This window comes from Scardinius erythrophthalmus (assembly GCF_964197995.2).
Source record: "Scardinius erythrophthalmus genome assembly, chromosome: 14".
Classification (NCBI taxonomy): Eukaryota; Metazoa; Chordata; class Actinopteri; order Cypriniformes; family Leuciscidae; genus Scardinius; species Scardinius erythrophthalmus.
Window position 1 is genome coordinate 2,672,442 of NC_138234.1, and position 23,221 is coordinate 2,695,662.

The 23,221-nt window shown below is 37.3% G+C and overlaps 1 protein-coding gene across 1 annotated transcript; it reads right to left on the reverse strand.

The window, feature by feature from the left end:
* Nucleotides 1–5,187: 5,187 nt before the first annotated feature.
* LOC308702474 (uncharacterized protein) lies at nt 5,188–18,885 on the reverse strand (the record flags this gene model as incomplete). Its single annotated transcript, XM_081385332.1, has 2 exons — nt 5,188–7,277; nt 18,669–18,885. The coding sequence occupies 2 exons, from the start codon at nt 18,883–18,885 to the stop codon at nt 6,547–6,549; spliced, it is 948 nt and encodes a 315-aa protein (XP_081241458.1). The 3' UTR covers nt 5,188–6,546.
* Between the last annotated feature and the right edge of the window lie 4,336 nt (nt 18,886–23,221).

The window sequence follows — 23,221 nt, forward strand, 5'->3', positions numbered from 1 at the left end:
AAATAAATAAAAAAGACTACAATAATATTATTGAAATAAATAATACTATAATATTATAGTAGGCCTAAAACAGTTAATATTTTCAGAATTCTATGCTCATTGAGACAAAAAGCTTAAGTTAATTAATGAAATTAAAGGTATTTTTAACATGTTGCAACCGTCCCTGGGTCGGGGTCAGTTGCAACATCTGACTTCTTCCATTCAAATAAATACTGTGAACAATATGTCTTATATAATCATCTTTAAATGGTATGGGTAATTGGCAGACAGAAGTTTAATATGTACAAATTTGGTTGGTCTAGTCCAAATAGTCTGAGTAACTGAGAGAAATGCAAAAAGTGTTGCAACTGTCCCCGGTCCCCACTAAACTTTATAGATTTCAACCATATTATTCCTTTCTGAGTCTCTTTAACAAGAACTTAGATTAATGTATAAATTGAATAGTGATTGTGTGACCTATGATGAGGGAACAACCAGTGATACCCTTGGTAATACCATCAAATGATAGCCTATAGTGATGTCATCAGGATACACATACACCGGTAGGCAGTGGCCCACCTTACCGGGTGACCATGTCGTGGTCCACCAGAATGTATAGTTTACCCACCTCTTTTTTACCACTACACCACTGTTCGCAGAGGTGTTATGAAACGAGGACCATGCCACTTTGGCTATATGAGGGCGCTCAATGTCTGATTTCACATAGAACTAGCGGTCAATACGTTAATATTCAGCCTATTATGATAATGCTGTATATAAAAATGTGCAAAAAAAGAAGCTTTTAATAAATATTTTTTAACATGCGTGAATAAATCCAAACACCCCGTGACAGATTTAGGTTTCACTTTCAATCTGTAACCGACAGAGGAGCGTCTCGGCGGCAAGGATTTAAATCTTTAACAATGTCTGGGATAAGAAAATCTAAAGTGTGGATGTACACCATCAGAAAGGATATTCTCCAAGGCTGGATTTAGCATCAGGAAAACCATGATCGCACTTCTGCCGGCCAACGTTAACAAGTTGGTTTTCCACGGGACATTCTAAAATGCTTAACGTGAAAAAAGCTTTTAAAACGCTTAAAAGGCACTTTAACGTGGCTTAATGTACACAGTAGTACACACTTTATTCAGAAACCATGTGCAGATAAGCAGATGAACCCAGAATATGAATACAATGCATTCCTCATCTATTAAAGCGTTTTCTTATATTTTAATTTAACTATTTTAGGAGATTAAGTCGTTAAACGTTTCTAACGTTAAGTTATGTATTTTATCTGCGCGCACGAAAGACTCCAGTGGACACAGACAGAGTGAAAGACTGGATTTGTTCTCTCGATCAGGTTCGGGTACAAGTGATTTCAAAACTTTTCAGCCGGTTCTTTCAGATTTTTGGATGCTGTGAACATTTTTAGCTAAAAAGACTGCCACTCCAGTTTAGCATTTATTGTTGTTTCTGCAGTTAAAAAGACAAAGTTGAAAATTATGGCTACTATCGTTATTTTAATAATTTCTTTATTTTTATTTTATTTATTGATCTGTCAGGGTTATCTAATCTAACTATTTGTGGCTTGTGTTTTGAATATATGTTCCCCTGCACTTTAGGTATTTTGCACACATTTGCTCCTCATCTTGTGACTTGATTCTGATTTATTTCGTTTTGTATTTCTATTTATTAGAAAGGTATATTCTGTTCTAATTTAATTTAGTAAATTAATTGTTTATTTTTTCGGTGCATCGATGTTGTGCTGTATAAATTCATCTGACACTCATGCACATTTTCATTATGTGTTAAAATTATTATTGTGTACAACTGTATACATCATTTAAAGAAGCATGATGTATTTATTGTCTAATGCCCAGGTGGTGTAGGATTACAAATGTATTAAATGTTTAATTTAGTTTTTCCACTGCAATAGTATATAAACTGATAAAGTTTAGTAGACTGATTTCAGATGATTATTGAGTCTCCAGCAAGAGTCTCCTTTCCGGCCAGTCCTGTTTTCTCCATTGTGTTTTAAATGAGTCAGATCACTGAGATTCTCACCTTTCGGAGCCCAAATGGCTTTTGCATCCCCTGGCCCGTTGAATCGTTAGGTTGATTGGATTAGCTGTAGGAGAGACTTTCACCTTTTGTCTAAAAAATCCTGAGCCTGAACTTTCTGTGGCTCAACCAGGACTTTTACCAAGCCCGTTTCAGGCATGAAAATGGGTCAGGGGTGAAAAAGGTGAGAAGGATATCACCCCTTTAGGAGGGTCCGGGGGCATGATCCCCCGGGACAACAAAAAGGAAAATGACTCATTGGAAAAACGATTCATTAAATTGACTCAGAGTCGACTCCTACTTTAGAGAGACAATTACTTTTTTTACGGTGAACTTTCATATATAAAAGTCTGCAGGATGTTTTTGTTCACTTAGATCTATGTTACACACTACATGAAAGGTAATTTTCTAAATAACATAATAGGTGCCCTTTAATGTTCTTCAGCCTCACTAATGAAGAATCAGGAATAAACACCAACCTCTTTGTTCTTCAGTGTGTTTCATTCTGCAGTGTTCTGGATCTCTCATGTTCTCACTGTCCTTCAATAAACTCTGTCTTTGCAGATTTCAGCTCTTCCTGATGGTTTGATGCTCGTCTTCACTTGTAGCTGATGGGAATATTGCAGCATTTATTGGTGAATTGCAGTGGGAGGAGCTTCAATGAAGGAGGAGGAGCTTCACTGAAGGAGGAGGGGCTTCACTGAAGGAGGAGGGGCTTCACTGAAGGAGGAGGAGCAGATCTGACAAAATCAAGAAATCACTTATGGCGCATTTACACCAAAATTACCCGGAACAATTTGTCCCAGGAACTTTTTTACCAGGAACTTTTTTTACCCCAGACCGGTTGCTTATTGCGTTTACACCGCAGTCTAAAGTACCGGGCAGATTATGCAAATTGTCTGGTGACGTTGAACTGCGCACGACTGCTCCTCTCAGTCTGCGACGGACAGTAATCAGTTTTGAGCGCCTTTTGAGTTTCGAGTTTTAAGTATGGAGGAGATTCAAGCTGTGCTGGTTTTGTGTGTGATGTATTGGTTTACTAACGAGGTAACTTTAAAAAAGTACCACCTCGCCAGCAGGGACTTTCTGAGGGGAAAATATTTACCCGGAACTTCATTTAGACCCTGGTTCCTGCGGTGTAAACACACCGAGTACCACCCCAAAGTTCCTAGTTCCTGGGTAAAGTTCCTGCGGTGGAAAAGCGCCATTAGTGAGTTAAAAAAAAATAGTCCACCCACTTTAAGTATTTATGGTCACATTATAAAAAATTAAGAATAAAAAAAAAAAAGATTAAAACATAAAAATATATTTACAGGTCTGCAAGAAACAAATGGCGCACCAATTTAGTTAACTCAACTTTTTTTGTTTATTGTGTTGCATATGAAACATGGTTAATCACAGATTATTGAAATAAAAGCCATTATAAAACTTACCTATATCTTGCAGATGTCACAATAGCTGATCGTGTCGTTTGCTCAAATCTGTTGACAATAAAATGAGCTTAATGTGTCAATTTACAGATCTGAAGACATCAGCATAATGAATGAGGAGAAAACAGGATCTATTGACATGAAATAAAGAGGCTTTTCAGCTGCTCTGATAATAGTGATGAGCCAGACTATCAATACTCATTCAACAAGAATATAGAGAATACAAGAATGATACAGTAAAATATAACAACAGTAATATAAATGTAAATATAAAGACAGCCGCTGTCATTATCAACCCTTGTAATTTGTCGATATAATGAATCCGATTCCCTAATAACTTCATAACAACTAAAGTAGTTCGCTAACATCGTACCGTTTTGTATGGGAAAAGAAACAGACACACGATGAAAACCTTTCTGAAAAGACCCCGTAAAATGTTGAGTAAACTTTATTTTGCAGTTACGAGATTTAACGTGTGAACTGTTTACCTCAAAAGACTCAGGAGACGCGCGACCGCGAAAGTGGTGACGTCATCACCGCGAGACGAAATAAATGATAGATTATCAAAAACTCATTTTTAAGCATAACTTTTCTCCACTCAACTTTGTGATTTGGAACAAAAAATATATATATTACGTTTAAAAATAAATCTTTATTTTACAGAAACTGGTACAATAACGGTATAATTTTGGTCAGACAGTTATAAGAATAATGAACATCTCTTTACTGTGAATTCCTTAATCATTATAAGATCCCTGTAACTACTAAAGAGTTTGATGTAGTATTTGATGCCATTCCCAGTGGCCTTATTCAACTTTTATCAGGCATGTTTTTAAAAGTCTCTTCTGCTCACAAAGGCTGCATTAAAAAAACAGTCATATTGTCAAATGTTATTACTTTTTTTTTAATTATATGTGAATATAAATATATAGTAAAGTATAATTTGTTCCTGTGACCAAATCCGAATTTTAGCATCATTACTCCAGTCTTCAGTGTCACATGATCCTTCAGAAATCATCCGAAAATGATGATTTGATGCTCAATTTTTTTTTTTCAGGATTCTTTGATTAATAGAAAGTTACAAAGAACAAAAATATAAATCTTTTGTAATATTAATCACCACCGTTCAAAAGTTTGGAATCAGTAAGAAATTGTATTTATGTTTTGGCTGGGGAAAGAAATAAAATAAATCAATGGGAAATCAATAAATCCCTAAAATGGGATCATCCACATGTGAAAAACTACTCAAACCCAAAATCGTATCAATTTATTTAGAGATTTCTGTAACTTATCCAACCATACAGAACAGATCAGACATCCAAGAAATGCATGCTTACTCAAAATGACATTGCACTAAACATGATGCAAGTAGTTTTACATTTTGTTTAGCCAGAAAACTAACATATCTAGCATGAAGTTTTGTTCTAGCATTAGCCTTACCTAAAGTTTTCATAGCCATACTTGCACCACTTAAATCACTGTCAAGGACACAGCCAAGATAATTAACACTATTTCTGTTTGATATTACACAATCCCCTACCTTGACACACAGGTTAGGAACCTTGTTCAGTTTACTTTTAGACTCACATAACATGACCCCGTTTCTTACCTAAATGCAATAAGAGTTTATTTTCAGAGAGCCAGTCTCTTACTTTATATAACTCCTCATATCACTTGTATTTTACTGACATCCTCGTCTGAAACCAGTAAAGCAGAGAACAAATTACAGTCACAAACTGCTTGCATATCATTTATGTATAGGAGGAATAAAAGGGGGCCTAAGACACTTCCCTGGGGAACTCCATTATTAATAATCGTTTATTCAGAGAGAAACCCATCAATTTCTACACTTTGAATTCTCCCAGTTTAATAAAAGTTCAACAAGGCTATCAGCATACTTGAAAAACACAGACACTTAATTTATCTTACAGTACTGAATGATTCACTGTCGAAAGCTTTTTGGAGATCCAAGAGTACCATTGCACACATTTTACCTCCATCAATCTGCTTCCTTATAAAATCTGTTAAATACAATACATTTACATTTGATCATTTAGCAGACGCTTTTATCTAAAGTGACTTACAAATGAGGAGAGCAATAGAATCAATCAAACTAACAACAGGAAAACATTAGAAGTAACACATTTTTTTTTTCTTGATGCAAGAAGAAGCAGACAATAAAAATGGACAATAAAAGTTTAATACTTGGTGCAGAAAATACAAAAAGAAAGTAAAACTGGAAACAAATAAGACAGATCTCTCTCTTTATTGACTAACAAGATAATAAAGCATCTCAATCAGCCTCTTCTTCAGCTTCCTGAGCAAGAACAGTTAGTAAAAAATGTTAAAAAAAAACACTTGCACTTTTAAACATATAGATTATATTGAGCAACATTATATATGCGATATTGCTCTTTGGGAAGAAACTTTATCTTTGAGTTGATGTGAATCTCACAGTTAAATATAAACTATTTAATGTGACAAATGTTGACAATGTTTCTTTTATACTGTCGATGGTTGTGGCCAGGGCTGTAGAGTTCTAGAATCACCGGTGTCCCAGATATGAGGTAGTTCAGGGGGTTCGGGGTCATAAACATAGACTCAACTGATATTTATATACATCAGTTTTCCTGATTATTTTTGTCGGTTGTTTATCATTTCTATCCTAAAATAGCTGTAAAATATGAAATGTTTAGTTTAGCTATATTTGATCTCACACTTCATGACGGTTAACTGAAGGCTAGAACATGCGCTCAGCAGCTTCTGTGAACATAAAGCCTGTCTACTTTAATTTGATTGGTCATCTCAATATTCTGATGTTGATGAGCGGCGACAGACCGCAGAGCTCAGACGAGAAGATCTTGGAGATGTGCAATATCCTTGCAGCACTAAAGTAGAGTTAATACTATATTAGGGAATTATTTCACAACCTTTATTATATACACCTCAGAAATATACTGAAGTCTGGAGCTCAGTGACTTCATAACTGGCTACAGCCGTGGTTGAGGCTCGTTTAGACAAACTAATAGGAAAGAGAGGTGGCATAACACTTGAAAGTGCTGGAACTAAAGATAAGCTACTTAATGTGAGTTTTTGTGTGACTGTATAGATTAGATGATTGAGTGAAGCTCTTCCCACATGCAGTGCAGTCATAAGGTTTCTCTCCAGTGTGGATCCTCTCATGTGATTTCAGGGTTCCTGACTGACTGAATCTCTTGTCGCAGTGTGAACACTTGTAAGGTTTCTCTCCAGTGTGAATTCTCTGGTGCTTTTTCAAAACTTCAGCTGTAATAAAACACTTCCCACACTCAAAGCACACATGATTTCTTACACCAGTGTGTATTTTCTGATGTTCTTTTAAATCCTGCAGACGTGAAAAACTCTTTCCACACAAAGAACATGAATGTGGTTTCTCCTGTGAATGAACTGGCATGTGTCTCCTCAGGTTTGAAGCCCACAAAAATGTTTTACCACATTGATCGCATTCATGCAGTTTCTCTCCAGTGTGGATCTTCATGTGTTCCTGAAGGTGTCCATGTTGTGTAAAACTCTTCCCACACTGATCACATGTGAATGGTTTCTCTCCAGTGTGGATCCTCAAGTGTTCCTGAAGGTGTCCTTGACGTGCAAAACTCTTCCCACACTGATCACATGTGAACGGTTTCTCTCCAGTGTGGATCCTCATGTGAACCTTCAGACTCTGTTTGTATGTGAAACTCTTTCCACACTGAGTGCAAGTGAAAGATTTCTGAGATCTTCTTTGATGTTTCTCCACTTCATTCACTTCTTTATTCTCATCCATCGGGCCTGAAATTAAAGTGAAAAAGTGCTCAGTAAATCAATAAAAGACTAATTATGTAGTGGAAAAAAAATCACAAGTAAAATAAACAGAAAAAAATGCTCAGATAATACTAATATTGACTTACGGATAACAAACATCCTTGTTAAAAAAAATAAATAATTGCACCCGGTTCATATTATTTGGTGCTTTAATTCTAATTCACAACTAGATTTTTCCTACTATAACAGAGCTAAAACTGATGAACTGCTTTATAACCTTAATGTTCTTCAGCCTCACTAATGAAGAATCAGGAGTAAACACCAACCTCTTTGTTCTTCAGTGTGTTTCATTCTGCAATGTTCTGGATCTCTCATGTTCTCACTGTCCTTCAATAAACTCTGTCTTTGCAGATTTCAGCTCTTCCTGATGGTTTGATGCTCGTCTTCACTTGTAGCTGATTCACTTGTAGCTGATGGGAATATTCCAGCATTTATTGGTTAATTGCAGTGGGAGGAGCTTCACTGAAGGAGGAGGAGCTTCACTGAAGGAGGAGGAGCTTCACTGAAGGAATCAAGTCAAGTCAAGTTTATTTATATAGCGCTTTTCACAACATAGGTTGTATCAAAGCAGCTTCACAGTAATAAATTAAAACAATACATCAATGTTTGTTTCTAGTGGAACGTCCATGTTTGGTAATGCTGATCAATAGTATCGTTGATTGATTAGTTAAATTAAATATCCCCAAATATCCCCAACTGAGCAAGCCGAAGGCAACAGTGGCAAGGAACCGAAAAACTCCATCAGGTGACCTAATGGAGAAAAAAAACCTTGGGAGAACCCAGGCTCAGTCGGGGGCCAGTTCTCCTCTGGCGTTTATGAACTAGAGGTCGGATTTAACTGTAAGATTAAAAGTATTATATGAATGCCTGGCTGAAGAGATGCGTCTTTAATCTAGTTTTAAACTGGGAGAGTGAGTCTGAGCAACGAACAGTATCAGGAAGGCTATTCCAGAGTTTTGGAGCTAAATGTGAAAATGCTCTCCCTCCTTTGGTTGATCTGGATATCCAAGGTATGACCAAAAGCCTTGAATTTAGTGACCTTAAAGAGCGCGATGGATTATAGGGCGATAGAAGATCGGTTAAATAGACTGGAGCTAAGCCGTTTAGGGCTTTATAAGTCAGTAGCAATACCTTGTAATTAATACAGAACTTTATAAGTAACCAATGTAGTGATGATAAAATTGGTGTTATATGATCATATTTTCTTGATCTAGTAAGAACTCTAGCGGCGGCATTTTGGACTAACTGTAGCTTGTTTATTGAGGATGCAGGACAACCAGCTAATAAAGCATTACAGTAATCTAGTCTCGAGGTCATGAATGCATGAACTAATTTTTCTGCATCAGAAACTGATAGCATATTACGTAGCTTAGCAATGTTTCTAAGGTGGAAAAAGGCCGTTTTTGTAACATATGAAATATGATTTTCAAAAGACAGGTTGCAGTCTAGTATAACACCCAGGTCTTTTACTGTAGAGGATGAAGTAACAGGACATCCTACTATGTTAAAGTTGTATTGTGAGAGGTTTTGTGGGCGGTTTTTTGAACCGATAAGTATTACCTCTGTCTTATCTGGATTTAATAAAACAAAATTGCGCGTCATCCAATCTTTTATATCTTTAACACACTCTGTCAATTTGGATAATTTAGCGTTTTCATCTGGCCGTGATGAAATATAGATTTGAGTGTCATCAGCATAACAATTAGTGGTCGACCGATATATCGCCGAGGCCGATATATCGGCCGATATTTGGAATTTTTTAGATATCGGCATCGGCCGATAAATCTTTCCGTTTGGCCGATATATTTCAAAACAGTTTGTGACTGTGCATTAGCGCTTTTTTCCACTGACGCGAACAGAGCGAGCGTGAATGAACTGAATACACTCGCTCTGCTCCGCCCAGCACGTAAAACAAGCCACTCAGAAGTGAAGCAGACATCTGACAGACACAGTAAATGACCATTCGCATTCGCTTTCTAACCTGACGCTACATTGTGTTACACACAAAAACACTCCGGCGTGCAGCAGTGTCTGTTCAAACAGTACCGTGATATGTCAGATGCGCAGCCCAGCGGTAGCTCCAGTGGGGGTCACAGATGTGATATAAACGAATTCAAACAAAACTGAAAACATTTTACCTCACAAACAGTCAAAAATCCTGTGACTGGCTGTTCCTCAGATACGCGCGATGTTCTCGGGTTACATTTAAACTAGACGCTGTTTTCCAACGGACTCGCGTGCACGGAAAATCTGGGTCGCGTGCATTACAGATCAGTGGTCGCGTGAGGTGGATGAGAGGAGAACACGTTTGAAAATAAATCCTTGAAAATGTTATTCACTATCTACTGTATTTATTTATCCATGATTGGCGTAATATCGTGTGTAGTATACATTTTCATATGTTCATGTATGTCATGCAAATACATGTGACGGCTTGCAACGTTTTAAAGAAACAAACAAGCAAAACTAAACACATAAATCATTATTATTTAAATATACTTGAAGTAAAACAACCTGTTTAAAGTAAGTAGTGTAAATAAACTATGTGAGATTTATATTTAACTATGCATTGTACATAAAATGTATGTAATTACTATTTTGTCATTAATTTATGAATATTGTTTAGATTGGTTCATTAATGATAAATGTTATTTGTAACCTGCAGTAAGCAGCAGTAATTATTTATGTGACTGAAAAAATGACTGTAAATATTAAAGCAGACAAGAAGCTGCACTATAACTTTATTTATTGAAGTGTTACCTTACCTTTTTGTTTACATTTTAATTTCTTAGTAAATATTTTTTATTGCAAAAAGAATTTTGCATAAATAGTATGTACAATAAATGTTCATTTAGTTTCACCAATATTCTTTATGTCTCTCATTTACTGTATTCACATGTATTGTATCGGCCTCATATCGGCCAATCGGCCAGATTGCTTTCTCAATATCGGCATCGGCATCGGCCATTAAAAATCCCATATCGGTCGACCACTAATAACAATGGAAACTAATTCCATGTTTCCTTATATTTCCAAGTGGCAGCATATATATTGAGAATAATAGAGGGCCTAACACAGATCCCTGCGGCACTCCATAGTTTACTGGAGTTATGATCGATTTTTCTCCATTTAAATAGACAAAATGGTAGCGGTCAGATAGGTATGATCTGAACCAGCTTAATGCTTGTCCTTGAACACCAGTATAATTTTTTAGTCGATCTAAGAGTATTGTATGATCTATAGTATCGAACGGAGCACTAAGATCAAGTAAAACTAATATTGAGATACAGCCTTGGTCAGAAGCTAAAAGTAAATCATTTGTGATTTTAACGAGCGCAGTTTCAGTGCTATGGTGCGGCCTAAATCCAGACTGAAACTTTTCATAGGTGTCATTTTCTTGTAAGAAAGAGCCCAGTTGAGAGGACACAACTTTTTCTAGTATTTTAGACATAAAAGGTAGATTTGAAATGGGTCTATAATTTGTTAGATTATGTGGATCTAATTGTGGTTTCTTAATGAGTGGTTTTATAACTGCCAGTTTAAATATTCTTGGAACATGACCTAAAGATAAAAATGAGTTAATAATATTGAGGAGAGGCTCTTCCACTACAGGTAACACTTCTTTCAGTAGTTTAGTTGGTATAGGATCTAGTAAACATGTTGTTGTTTTAGATGAAGTGATAAGTTTATTTAACTCTCTTTGTTCTATAGTTGTAAAGCACTGTAATTGTTCTTGCGGGGTGATAATTGAGGCTGAATTATAAGGCGCGATTGAGGATTGAACGTTTACAATTGTGGTTCTGATGTTTTCTATTTTCTCAGTGAAGAACTTCATGAAATCATTACTACTAAACTGTAACGGAATATTTTGTTCAGGAGACATCTGTTTATTTGTTAGTTTAGCCACGGTGTTAAATAAGAACTTGGGATTATTATGGTTGTTTTCTATTAGTTTGCGGAGGTGCTCAGCCCTGGCCTCTTTTAGGGCCTTTTTATAACGTGACATACTGTATTTCCACGCGATTCTAAAGACCTCGAAGTTAGTTTTTTTCCATTTATGCTCTAAATTACGGGTTTCTCTCTTTAGAACATGCGTAGTATTGTTGTACCATGGTGCTTTACTTTTCTCTCTGACCTTTTTTAATCTAATGGGCGCAACAATATCCAATGATCCAGAGAGAATGGTGCTCATAGTGCTGGTTAGTTCCTCTAGTTCATCTGTTTGTTTAGGTTCACTGAGCAGCTGAGACAGATCCGATAAGCTGTTTGAAAAATGATCTATGGTGGATGGAAGGATTGTTCTGCCTAATCGATAACGCGGCGCAGCATGATATACTACAGGGGTACGTAATATGCAAGTTACCATGTAATGGTCAGTGACATCGTCACTTTGTGGAATGATATCTATATCGGTTGGATCGGTTCCATGTGATATAATTAAATCGAGTGTATGATTAAAACGATGAGTTGGTCCGGTAACGTTTTGCTTGACCCCAAAGGAGTTTAATAAATCTGTAAACGCAGTCCCTAACGTATCATTTGAATTATCTATGTAGATATTAAAGTCTCCAACAATTAATGCTTTATCGAAATTAACTAATAGGTCTGAGAGAAAATCTGCAAACTCTTTTAGGAAATCAGCGTAAGGCCCTGGCGGTCTATATACGGTAGCCAAGGCTAGAGATAATAGGGATGTTTTTCTAACATCTAAGAGCGTAACATTTAGTACAAGTACTTCAAACGAAATAAACTTATAACCCGTTTTCTGAGTAACATTGAAAATATCTCTATAGATTGTTGCAACACCGCCGCCACGACCAATCAGACGGGGTTTGTGCTTATAGGAGTATCCTGATGGAGTAGACTCATTTAGACCGAAATAATCATTTGGTTTAAGTCAGGTTTCAGTAAGGCAAAGTACATCGAAGCTATTATCTGTGACTATTTCATTTACAGGAGGAGGAGGAGCAGATCCAACTAAATCAAGAAGAAATCACTAACGGAGTTAAAAAAAAAATAGTCCACACACTTTAAGTATTTATGGTCACATTGTAAAAAAATAAGAATAAAAAAAGATTAAAACATAAAAATATATTTACAGATTTGCAAGAAACAAATGGCACACCAACTGAGTTAACTCAACTTGTTTGTGTACTGTGTTGCATATGAAACATGGTTCAAAACAGATTATTGAAATAAAAGGCATTATAAAACTTACCTATATCTTTCAGATGTCACAATAGCTGATCGTGTCGATTGCTCAAATCTGTTGACAATAAAATGAGCTTAATGTGTCAATTTACAGATCTGAAGACATCAGCATAATGAATGAGGAGAAAACAGGATCTATTGACATGAAATAAAGAGGCTTTTCAGCTGCTCTGATAATAGTGATGAGCCAGACTATCAATACTCATTCAACAAGAATATAGAGAATACAAGAATGATACAGTAAAATATAACAACAGTAATATAAATGTAAATATAAAGACAGCCGCTGATGACATTATCAACCCTTGTAATTTGTCCACATGAATCCGATTCCCTAATAACTTCATAACAACAAAGTAGTTCGCTAACATCTTACCGTTTTGTATGGGAAAAGAAACAGACACACGATGAAAACTTTTCTGAAAAGACCCCGTAAAGTGCTGCGTAAACTTCTTCTTCTTCTTCTTCTTCTTGCTTTTTTACGGCGGATCGCAGACAGATATGTGCATTACCGCCACCTATCTAGGAAATGGACCATTGACACAACTATAACCTCTATTTACCCGCACAGAGGCTTCATAGAGTTTCATCCGGCGCTGCGTGTTCAGCTCCTCCGTCTACTCTCAGCCCCCATGACAGGTAGAAGAAGAAAAAAAAACAAAAAAAAAACACCTTATTTAAATGCGCTTATTTAACCCAGTATTTCCCAAATATTCTACCATTAGATTTATTATACTCCTATCTGACTTTAATACATTTTGAATAGTGAACTTAACTCCTATATTATTTAATTCCTCCTTCAACTCTTTCCTTTCAACATTATATCTCCTACAGTGCATTACTACATGCTCAACTGTTTCACTAACTTCACATGCCTCACATAAACCTGTTGGACTCTTACCTATTAAATGCAATGTACTATTCAATCTTGTATGTCCCAATCTTAATCTTGTAATCATATTCTCCTCATACCTACACCTACCTGATACTCTTCCTTTACCCACTATTGGCTCTATTTGATGCATATGTCTACCTTTTATTTCATTATCCCAATATTGCTGCCATATTTTCAGAATATTTTTTTTAATAATTGACTTAATTTCTGATCTACTAAATAAAATCGGTATGTCTACTATATCTCGTTCTATTGCCTTTTTTGCTAATGCATCAGCCTCCTCATTACCTCTCAGCCCAATATGAGCTGGAACCCACAAAAACTGTACCTCTAAACTAGCTTGTTTGATTGAATATAATTCTTGAATTATCTCTATTACCATATCCTGTCTTGTTTCTGACTTCATCTCCTTCAAACTTATTAGAGCTGAACTACAATCTGAACATACTACTGCCTTGGATATTTTAACTTCCCTAATCCACCTTATTGCCATAATTATTGCAAACATCTCTCCAGTATACACTGATAAACAATCTGATATCCTTTTATTCTTATACACTTTAACCTTTGGAATAATGAATGCAGAACCCACATGATCAGTTTTTGGATCTTTTGATGCATCTGTAAAAATGTGCATACTCCCCATATCTTGACCCAATATACTCCCTTACATTATATACTTCTGTTTCATATGATCCTTCCTTTTGTCTTTTTTCTAATAAACTTAAATCTACTTCTGGTTGGGGCATAACCCATAATGGTACTGGAGATAAAGGAATTATTGGAGCATATCCAACCTCATCCAATCTCATATCTCGAACTAATTTCCCCACACTCCATCCAAAACTATTACCCTCTTTCTTCTCATGTTCCCAGCTAGGACTCATTACCTTCCTTGTTGGATGATCCTCTCTCTGTCCTCTCAAATTTGCCCAATAAGATGCCATTAATTGCTGCGTAAACTTTAGTGCAGTTACGAGATTTAACGTGTGAACTGTTTACCTCAAAAGACTCAAGAGACGCGCGACCGCGAAAGTGGTGACGTCATCACCGCGAGACGAAATAAACGATAGATTATCAAAAACTCATTTTTAAGCATAACTTTTCTCCACTCAACTCTGTGATTTGGAACAAAAAAAAATATTACGTTTAAAAATAAATCTTTATTTTACAGAAACTGGTACAATAACGGTATAATTTTGGTCAGACAGTTATTTAAGAATAATGAACATCTCTTTACTGTGAATCTCTTAATCATTATAAGATCCCTGTAACTACTAAAGAGTTTGCTGTAGTATTTGATGCCATTCCCAGTGGCCTTATTCAACCATGTTTTTAAAACCTTACCTAAAAATTTCACAGCCATACTTGCACCACTTAAATCACTGTCAAGGACACAGCCAAGATAATTAACACTATTTCTGTTTGATATTACACAATCCCCTACCTTGACACACAGGTTAGGAACCTTGTTCAGTTTACTTTTAGACTCACATAACATGATCCCGTTTTTTACCTAAATGCAATAAGAGTTTATTTTCAGAGAGCCAGTCTCTTACTTTATATAACTCCTCATATCACTTGTATTTTACTGACATCCTTGTCTGAAACCAGTAAAGCAGAGAACAAATTACAGTCACAAACTGCTTGCATATCATTTATGTATAGGAGGAATAAAAGGGGGCCTAAGACACTTCCCTGGGGAACTCCATTATTAATAATCGTTTATTCAGAGAGAAACCCATCAATTTCTACACTTTGAATTATCCCAGTTTAATAAAAGTTCAACCAGGCTATCAGCATACTTGAAAAACACAGACACTTAATTTACCTTACAGTACTGAATGATTCACTGTCGAAAGCTTTTTGGAGATCCAAGAGTACCATTGCACACATTTTACCTCCATCAATCTGCTTCCTTATAAAATCTGTTAAATACAATACATTTACATTTGATCATTTAGCAGACGCTTTTATCCAAAGTGACTTACAAATGAGGAGAGCAATAGAAGCAATCAAACTAACAACAGGAAAACATTAGAAGTAACTAACTGTTTTTTTTTTTCTTGATGCAAGAAGAAGGAGCAGACAATAAAAATGGACAATAAAAGTTTAATACTTGGTGCAGAAAATACAAAAAGAAAGTAAAACTGGAAACAAATAAGACAGATCTCTCTCTTTATTGACTAACAAGATAATAAAGCATCTCAATCAGCCTCTTCTTCAGCTTCCTGAGCAAGAACAGTTAGTAAAAAATGTAAAAAAAAACACTTGTACTTTTAAACATATAGATTATATTGAGCAACATTATATATGCGATATTGCTCTTTGGGAAGAAACTTTATCTTTGAGTTGATGTGAATCTCACAGTTAAATATAAACTATTTAATTTGACAAATGTTGACAATGTTTCTTTTATACTGTCGATGGTTGTGGCCAGGGCTGTAGAGATCTAGAATCGCCGGTGTCCCAGATATGAGGTAGTTCAGGGGGTTCGGGGTCATAAACATAAGCTCAACTGATATTTATATACATCAGATTTCCTGATTATTTTTGTCTGTTGTTTATCATTTCTATCCTAAAATAGCTGTCAAATATGAAATGTTTAGTTTAGCTATATTTGATCTCACACTTCATGACGGTTAACTGAAGGCTAGAACATGCGCTCAGCAGCTTCTGTGAACATAAAGCCTGTCTACTTTAATTTGATTGGTCATCTCAATATTCTGATGTTGATGAGCGGCGACAGACCGCAGAGCTCAGACGAGAAGATCTTGGAGCTGTGCAATATCCTTGCAGCACTAAAGTAGAGTTAATACTATATTAGAGAATTATTTCACAACCTTTGTTATATACACCTCAGAAATATACTGAAGTCTGGACCTCGGTGACTTCATAACTGGCTACAGCCGTGGTTGAGGCTGGTTTAGATACTAACAGTGCAACTGATAATCTTTTCTCCACTTTAACATCCTGCTTGGACACCTTCTGCCCCCTTTCCTCCAGGCCAGCCCGCGCCACACCCTCTGCCCCCTGGTTATCTGATGTTCTCCGGGAACATCGTTCGAAACTTAGGGGTGCAGAGAGGAAGTGGCGCAAATCAAAAGATCCTACTGATCTTGGTCTTTATCAGTCCCTCCTCTCTTCCTTCTCTGATAATATCTCTACTGCTAAAATGACTTACTATCACAACAAAATTAACAATTCTTCAGACTCTCGCATGCTTTTCAAAACCTTCTCCTCTCTTCTCAACCCTCCTCCTCCTCCTCCTTCATCAACACTAAATGCTGACGATTTTGCTTCATTCTTTATAAATAAAACAACCTCCATCAGCGGCCAATTTAGCAATCCACAAATTGACACACACACTTTTCCAGCTAACACGCACTCTCTACCCTCCTTCTCTCTACTCTCAGAGACAGAAGTCTCCAATCTCCTCCTTTCCAATCGCCCTACCACCTGTCCGCTTGATCCTATTCCCACTAACCTATTTCAAGCCATTTCATCCTCAGTTGTACCCACACTCACACACATCATAAACACCTCTCTTCACACTGGTACCTTTCCCACAGCATTTAAGCAGGCTCGTGTAACCCCACTGCTTAAGAAACCCACTCTAAATCCAGCACATCTGGAGAATTACAGACCAGTATCTCTCCTTCCATTCGTCGCGAAAACACTTGAGCGAGTTGTTTTCAACCAGATCTCTTCCTTCCTTACACAGAACAACCTCTTGGACAACAATCAATCTGGTTTCAAAAGCGGACACTCAACTGAGACGGCCCTGCTCTCAGTAATTGAAGCTCTGAGACTGGCAAGAGCAGCCTCCAAATCCTCAGTTCTCATCCTGCTGGATCTGTCTGCTGCCTTTGACACAGTTAACCACCAGATCCTCCTGTCAATCCTAAAGACGAAGGGCATCTCGGGAACCGCACTCCAATGGTTCAAGTCATACCTCTCAGGTAGGTCCTTTAGGGTTTCGTGGAGGGGTGAGGTGTCTAAGACACAACATCTAGCTACTGGAGTGCCTCAGGGCTCAGTGCTTGGACCACTTCTCTTCTCCATCTACATGACATCACTAGGATCTGTGATTCAGAAACATGGTTTTTCCTATCACTGCTACGCTGATGACACACAACTCTACCTCTCATTCCAGCCCGACGATCCGACGGTAGCTGATCGTATCTCAGCCTGCCTGACAGACATTTCTGGCTGGATGAAGGACCACCACCTTCAACTAAACCTTGCGAAGACAGAGCTACTCGTGGTCCCGGCCAACCCAACACTTCACCACAACTTCACCATTCAGCTAGACTCGTCATTCATAACTCCATCTAGATCAGCCAGGAACCTTGGTGTGGTAATTGATGATCAATTGAACTTCACAGACCACATTGCAAGAACTGCCCGGTCATGTAGATTTGCCTTGTACAACATTAGGAGGATCAGACCCTTCCTATCAGAACATGCTACTCAACTCCTTGTCCAAGCGCTTGTTTTATCCAGACTTGACTATTGCAACGCTCTCCTGGCTGGTCTTCCAGCTTGCACAGTCAAACCTCTGCAACTGATCCAGAACGCCGCAGCTAGAGTGGTCTTTAACGAGCCGAAAAGGGCACATGTCACTCCTCTCCTCACAAAATTGCACTGGTTGCCAGTTGCCGCTCGCATCAAATTCAAGTCACTGACGTTTGCCTACAGAACAACCACTGGTTCTGCTCCCTTTTACTTTAACTCTTTACTTCAGACTTATGTGCCTTCCAGGAACTTGCGCTCTGCAAGTGAACGGCGTCTTGTGGTGCCATCTCAAAGAGGCACAAAATCTCTTTCTCGGACCTTTACCATGACTGTTCCCTGCTGGTGGAATGATCTGCCGAACTCAACCAGAGCGGCTGAGTCCATAGCCACTTTTAAGAAACGTCTGAAGACACTTCTTTTTCGACAGCACTTGATCCAGTAATACTAACACCTTCTCTCTACTACTCTATTCTGTTCTATTAAAAAAAAAAAAAAAAAAAAAAAAAAATGCGTTGATTTAAACTGAGAAGGGTCATAGCACTTGCATTTTGTTGTCCTACTGCTAGTTTAACTGCTTCTATTGTTCTCATTTGTAAGTCGCTTTGGATAAAAGCGTCTGCTAAATGAATAAATGTAAATGTAAATGTAGACAAACTAATAGGAAAGAGAGGTGGCATCGCACTTGAAAGTGCTGGAACTGAAGATAAGCTACTTAATGTGAGTTTTTGTATGACTGTGTAGATTAGATGATTGAGTGAAGCTCTTCCCACATGCAGTGCAGTGATACGGTTTCTCTCCAGTGTGGATCCTCTCGTGTGTTTTCAGGTTTCCTAACCGACTGAATCTCTTGTCGCAGTGTGAACACTTGTAAGGTTTCTCTCCAGTGTGAATTCTCTGGTGCTGTTTCAACTCTTCAGCTGTAATAAAAGTCTTCTCACACTCAAAGCACATATGCTTCCTTACACCAGTGTGTATTTTCTGATGTTCTTTTAAACTCTGCAGACGTGAAAAACTCTTTCCACACAAAGAACATGAATGTGGTTTCTCCTGTGAATGAACTGTCATATGTCTCCTCAGGACTGAAGCCCACAAAAATGTTTTGCCACATTGATCACATTCATGCAGTTTCTCTCTAGTGTGGATGATCATGTGAGACTTAAGGTGTCCATGTTGTGTAAAACTCTTCCCACACTGATCACATGTGAACGGTTTCTCTCCAGTGTGGATCTTCATGTGAATCTCGAGACTATGTTTGCATGTGAAACTCTTTCCACACTGAGTGCAAGTGAAATATTTCTGAGATCTTCTTTGATGTTTCTCCACTTCATTCACTTCTTCATTCTCATCCATCAGGCCTGAAATTAAAGTTAAAAAGTGCTCAGTCAATCAATAAAAGAACAATTATGTAGTGAAAAAATCTATCACAAGTGGACGTGCTAAACACTGGTGTAAACAGGGTCTATAACAATTTGAGCTTGTCCACTTTTGACCACTTCCAGAGGTAGTGGAAAACACATTCAGCCGGGTTGCTTTGGTAGTGTAGACGCTCATGTGGTCGAGTGTGTTCAAACAGACACAAATGCGTAAACATTATAGGAAGCGCTGTAGCCACCATACAATTCACAACTAGATTGTTCCTAGTCACGGATCACTAATGGCCCTTGTGGTAAGAAAGAGGGGGTTGGAGCAGGAAAGCAAACGTCTTTGTTCATTTGCAACCCTAAAGAACGCAAAAACAATGAAATACAGTTTTTCCATCACCATGTCCCTTTAGGAGCTCTGAGTAAATCACATTTTTGTAGTGAGAACTATTAAATATTTGATAAACTATGCAACTACCTTAAATAATAACATTTTAAAAATACGCAATAATGCTATAATTTTAAAGGAACCGTATGTAAGAAATGTATTTCAATTAATCATAAAATGGCCCTGATATGCCACTAGACATTAAGAAATCATGTTAATTTCAAATACTTCTGTTATCAAATGCTACTTATATCACTGACAACAATAGTATGGCCAGGATATTGTCATTTAAAAAGTTAAGTTGCAGCCCTCAACTGATGTTGATGTTGTCATGTTGTGTTTTGGCCTGACGCGCCTCCCTCCACCTATCTACCAATCACGAAGTCAGTAGTGTTTCGGCCTCCGTGTTGCCAGCTCAGCTCTAGTTAGCACAGCTGCAGCTACAGACGTTCCTGCTGGATCCTGCAGTAGGGCTGTGACGGTGGCAGTTTTTTACCACCGCGGTAGTAATGGACCAAATACCGGCGGTGTTGCGGTGGTTGGGGGGGGGGGTATGTTTTGAAATAAAAAAAATAAAAAAAGAAACAACACACTACAGCCTGTAAAGCATTGAAATAAATATCAGTAAATACTGGTAACTTACATAATATAATAAAGTTGAATCTATTTTTTTTTTTTTTCGTTTAATATTTCCACACAAAGGCGCGTGATAAAGCCTACCGCTCTGCGCTTTGAGAGGTATGTGGGACACGAGAAGGAAAGAGACCATCGATCTCTTTTCTGATATCTTCATGTTTTCTACTTGTCAAAGGTATGAAGAGCAAAATTATCTTCTACAAGGGCAAGGCATTTAGGCTGTTTGCGCGCTGCCAGAGAAAGCAAAACTAAAATCCCCCGCGCGTGTGAAACGCGCTTTACAAAATTAACTTGACGCGCCTTACCAATTATCATATGTCTAATAACAAGCACAAACTGTGTTAAAAACAATTTGACGTACAAGTAAAAATGTAGGCTATCTGACCTACAGCGTTTTTCTAGGCTACTTTACCACAGTAAAGAATACGAAAATAATCGACCTAAAAGCGAAGAAAGGAAGAAACGTTTATAACGCGTCTTTGGGTGAGACGCGAGAAGATTTGGGAAAAGAAAAAAGAGATTCCATGCAGGGATGAGTCACGATTTTTGAATATTCGATTAGTTTATTTAATTATAGGATATCTAATGTTCTAATGTCTGTTGTGCGATCATTCTCTAAAATAAAATCTCCATGTTCTGGTGCTGATGCGGCGGTGACGCGTTCATGTAACCGGAGGGTGACGCTGCCAATAATGTAATGTACATTTACCAGCCCATAGACCGTCCCCTCAAAGAAACAGAACAAAAGTGGATAAAAGAGATGGATTTGAAACACCAGGTGTAAACGGGAATGGGCCCTTGTATACTTGTGATCAACTGACCAAAACGCATCTTAACACCAGCTGTAGACAAAGCCTCACAATCTTCTTTAATCCTTTTGAACATGTGATTGAAACCAAATGTGAGACATTTAAACTGACCAATCAGCAGATTACAGCTTTCCCACATCGTACTGAAGGTGTGACATTTAGCAAACCTCAGATGTACACACACATCTTGGCCGACAGACCTTTATCACTATCAGCACTTCTTTACGGATCACTAATGGCCCTTGTGGTAAGAAAGAGGGGGTTGGAGCAGGAAAGCAAACGTCTTTGTTCATTTGCAACCCTAAATAACGCAAAAACAATGAAATATAGTTTTTCCATCACCATGTCCCTTTAGGGGCTCTGAGTAAATCACATTTTTGAAGTGAGAACTATTAAATATTTGATAAACTATGCAACTACTTAAAATATTTACATTTTAAAAATAATGCTATAATTTTAACACTCCCTGTTTTTACACAAACTAAACCACGTGTAGCAAAGTCTATTTATTTGATCATTGTTTTTAAATGTTGGTGTTTTAGCAAGATAATAACAATATTTGGAATGTGCAAAAACTGTATTAAGACATATCCATAATTTTGGTAACATGGTTGCAGTAATTGTGAACCAGATGTAAAATAAACAGAAAAAAATGCTCAGATAATACTAATATTGACTTACAGATAACAAACATCCTTGTTTTTTTGTGTGTTTTTTAATTGCACCCGGTTCATATTATTTGCTAACCTGACTACGTCAGACTTCGTACTTCCGCTCAATTTCATTTCGCTTCTGTACTCAGTCTGAGACAGCTTCAGAGCTTTCTGTTTGCCACCGGTCTGGAAACAGGTTACCTTACGGGTAACCAATGATTTTAAACTTCAGACAAGCGCCCCCTAGCAAGAGAGAAAACACTTCTCTGTTATGCCATTCTAGACTCTGTCTACGAAGCAAAGAGAAGTAGCAGAGTCTGGTATTACCAGGCTAATTATTTGCTGCTTTAATTCTAATTCACAACTAGATTTGTCCTACTATAACAGAGCTAAATCTGATGAACTGCTTCATAACCTTAATGTTCTTCAGCCTCACTAATGAAGAATCAGGAATAAACACCAACCTCTTTGTTCTTCAGTGTGTTTCATTCTGCAGTGTTCTGGATCTCTCATGTTCTCACTGTCCTTCAATAAACTCTGTCTTTGCAGATTTCAGCTCTTCCTGATGGTTTGATGCTCGTCTTCACTTGTAGCTGATGGGAATATTCCAGCTTTTATTGGTGAATTGCAGTGGGAGGAGCTTCAATGAAAGAGGAGGAGCTTCACTGATGGAGGAGGAGCTTCACTGAAGGAGGAGGAGTTTCACTGAAGGAGGAGGGGCTTCACTGAAGGAGGAGGAGCTTGACTGAAGGAGGAGGAGCAGATCTGACAAAATCAAGAAGAAATCACTTACTGAGTTAAAAAAATAGTCCTCACACTTTAAGTATTTATGGTCACATTGTAAAAAAAATAAGAATAAAAAAAGATTAAAAGATATAAATATATTTACAGATTTGCAAGAAACAAATGGCACAGCAATACAGTTAACTCAACTTTTTTTTGTTTATTGAGTTGCATATGAAACATGGTTCATCACAGATTATTGAAATAAAAGCCATTATGAAACTTACCTATATCTTGCAGATGTCACAATAGCTGATCGTGTCGTTTGCTAAAATCTGTTGACAATAAAATTAGCAGGATCTATTGACATGAAATAAGAGGCTTTTCAGCTGCTCTGATAATAGTGATGAGCCATCAATACTCATTCAACAAGCCATTCAGGATCAGCAGATCATCTCACTTTATTATAAGTATTTGCTGCTAGAAACAGATTGTTTGAGTCAGAATATAAATGTAACAAATTATTATTATTAATATTTTACTGTCACTTTTGATCAATTTAATGCAATAAAAGTATTAATTTCTTTCCCAACATTTTTTTTTATAAATTCTTACTAACCGCAAGCTTTTGAATGGTATTGTATAATGCTACAAAAGTTTCTATTTCAGTTAAATTTAGTTATTTTGAACTTTCTATTCATCAAAGTAAAAAAAATA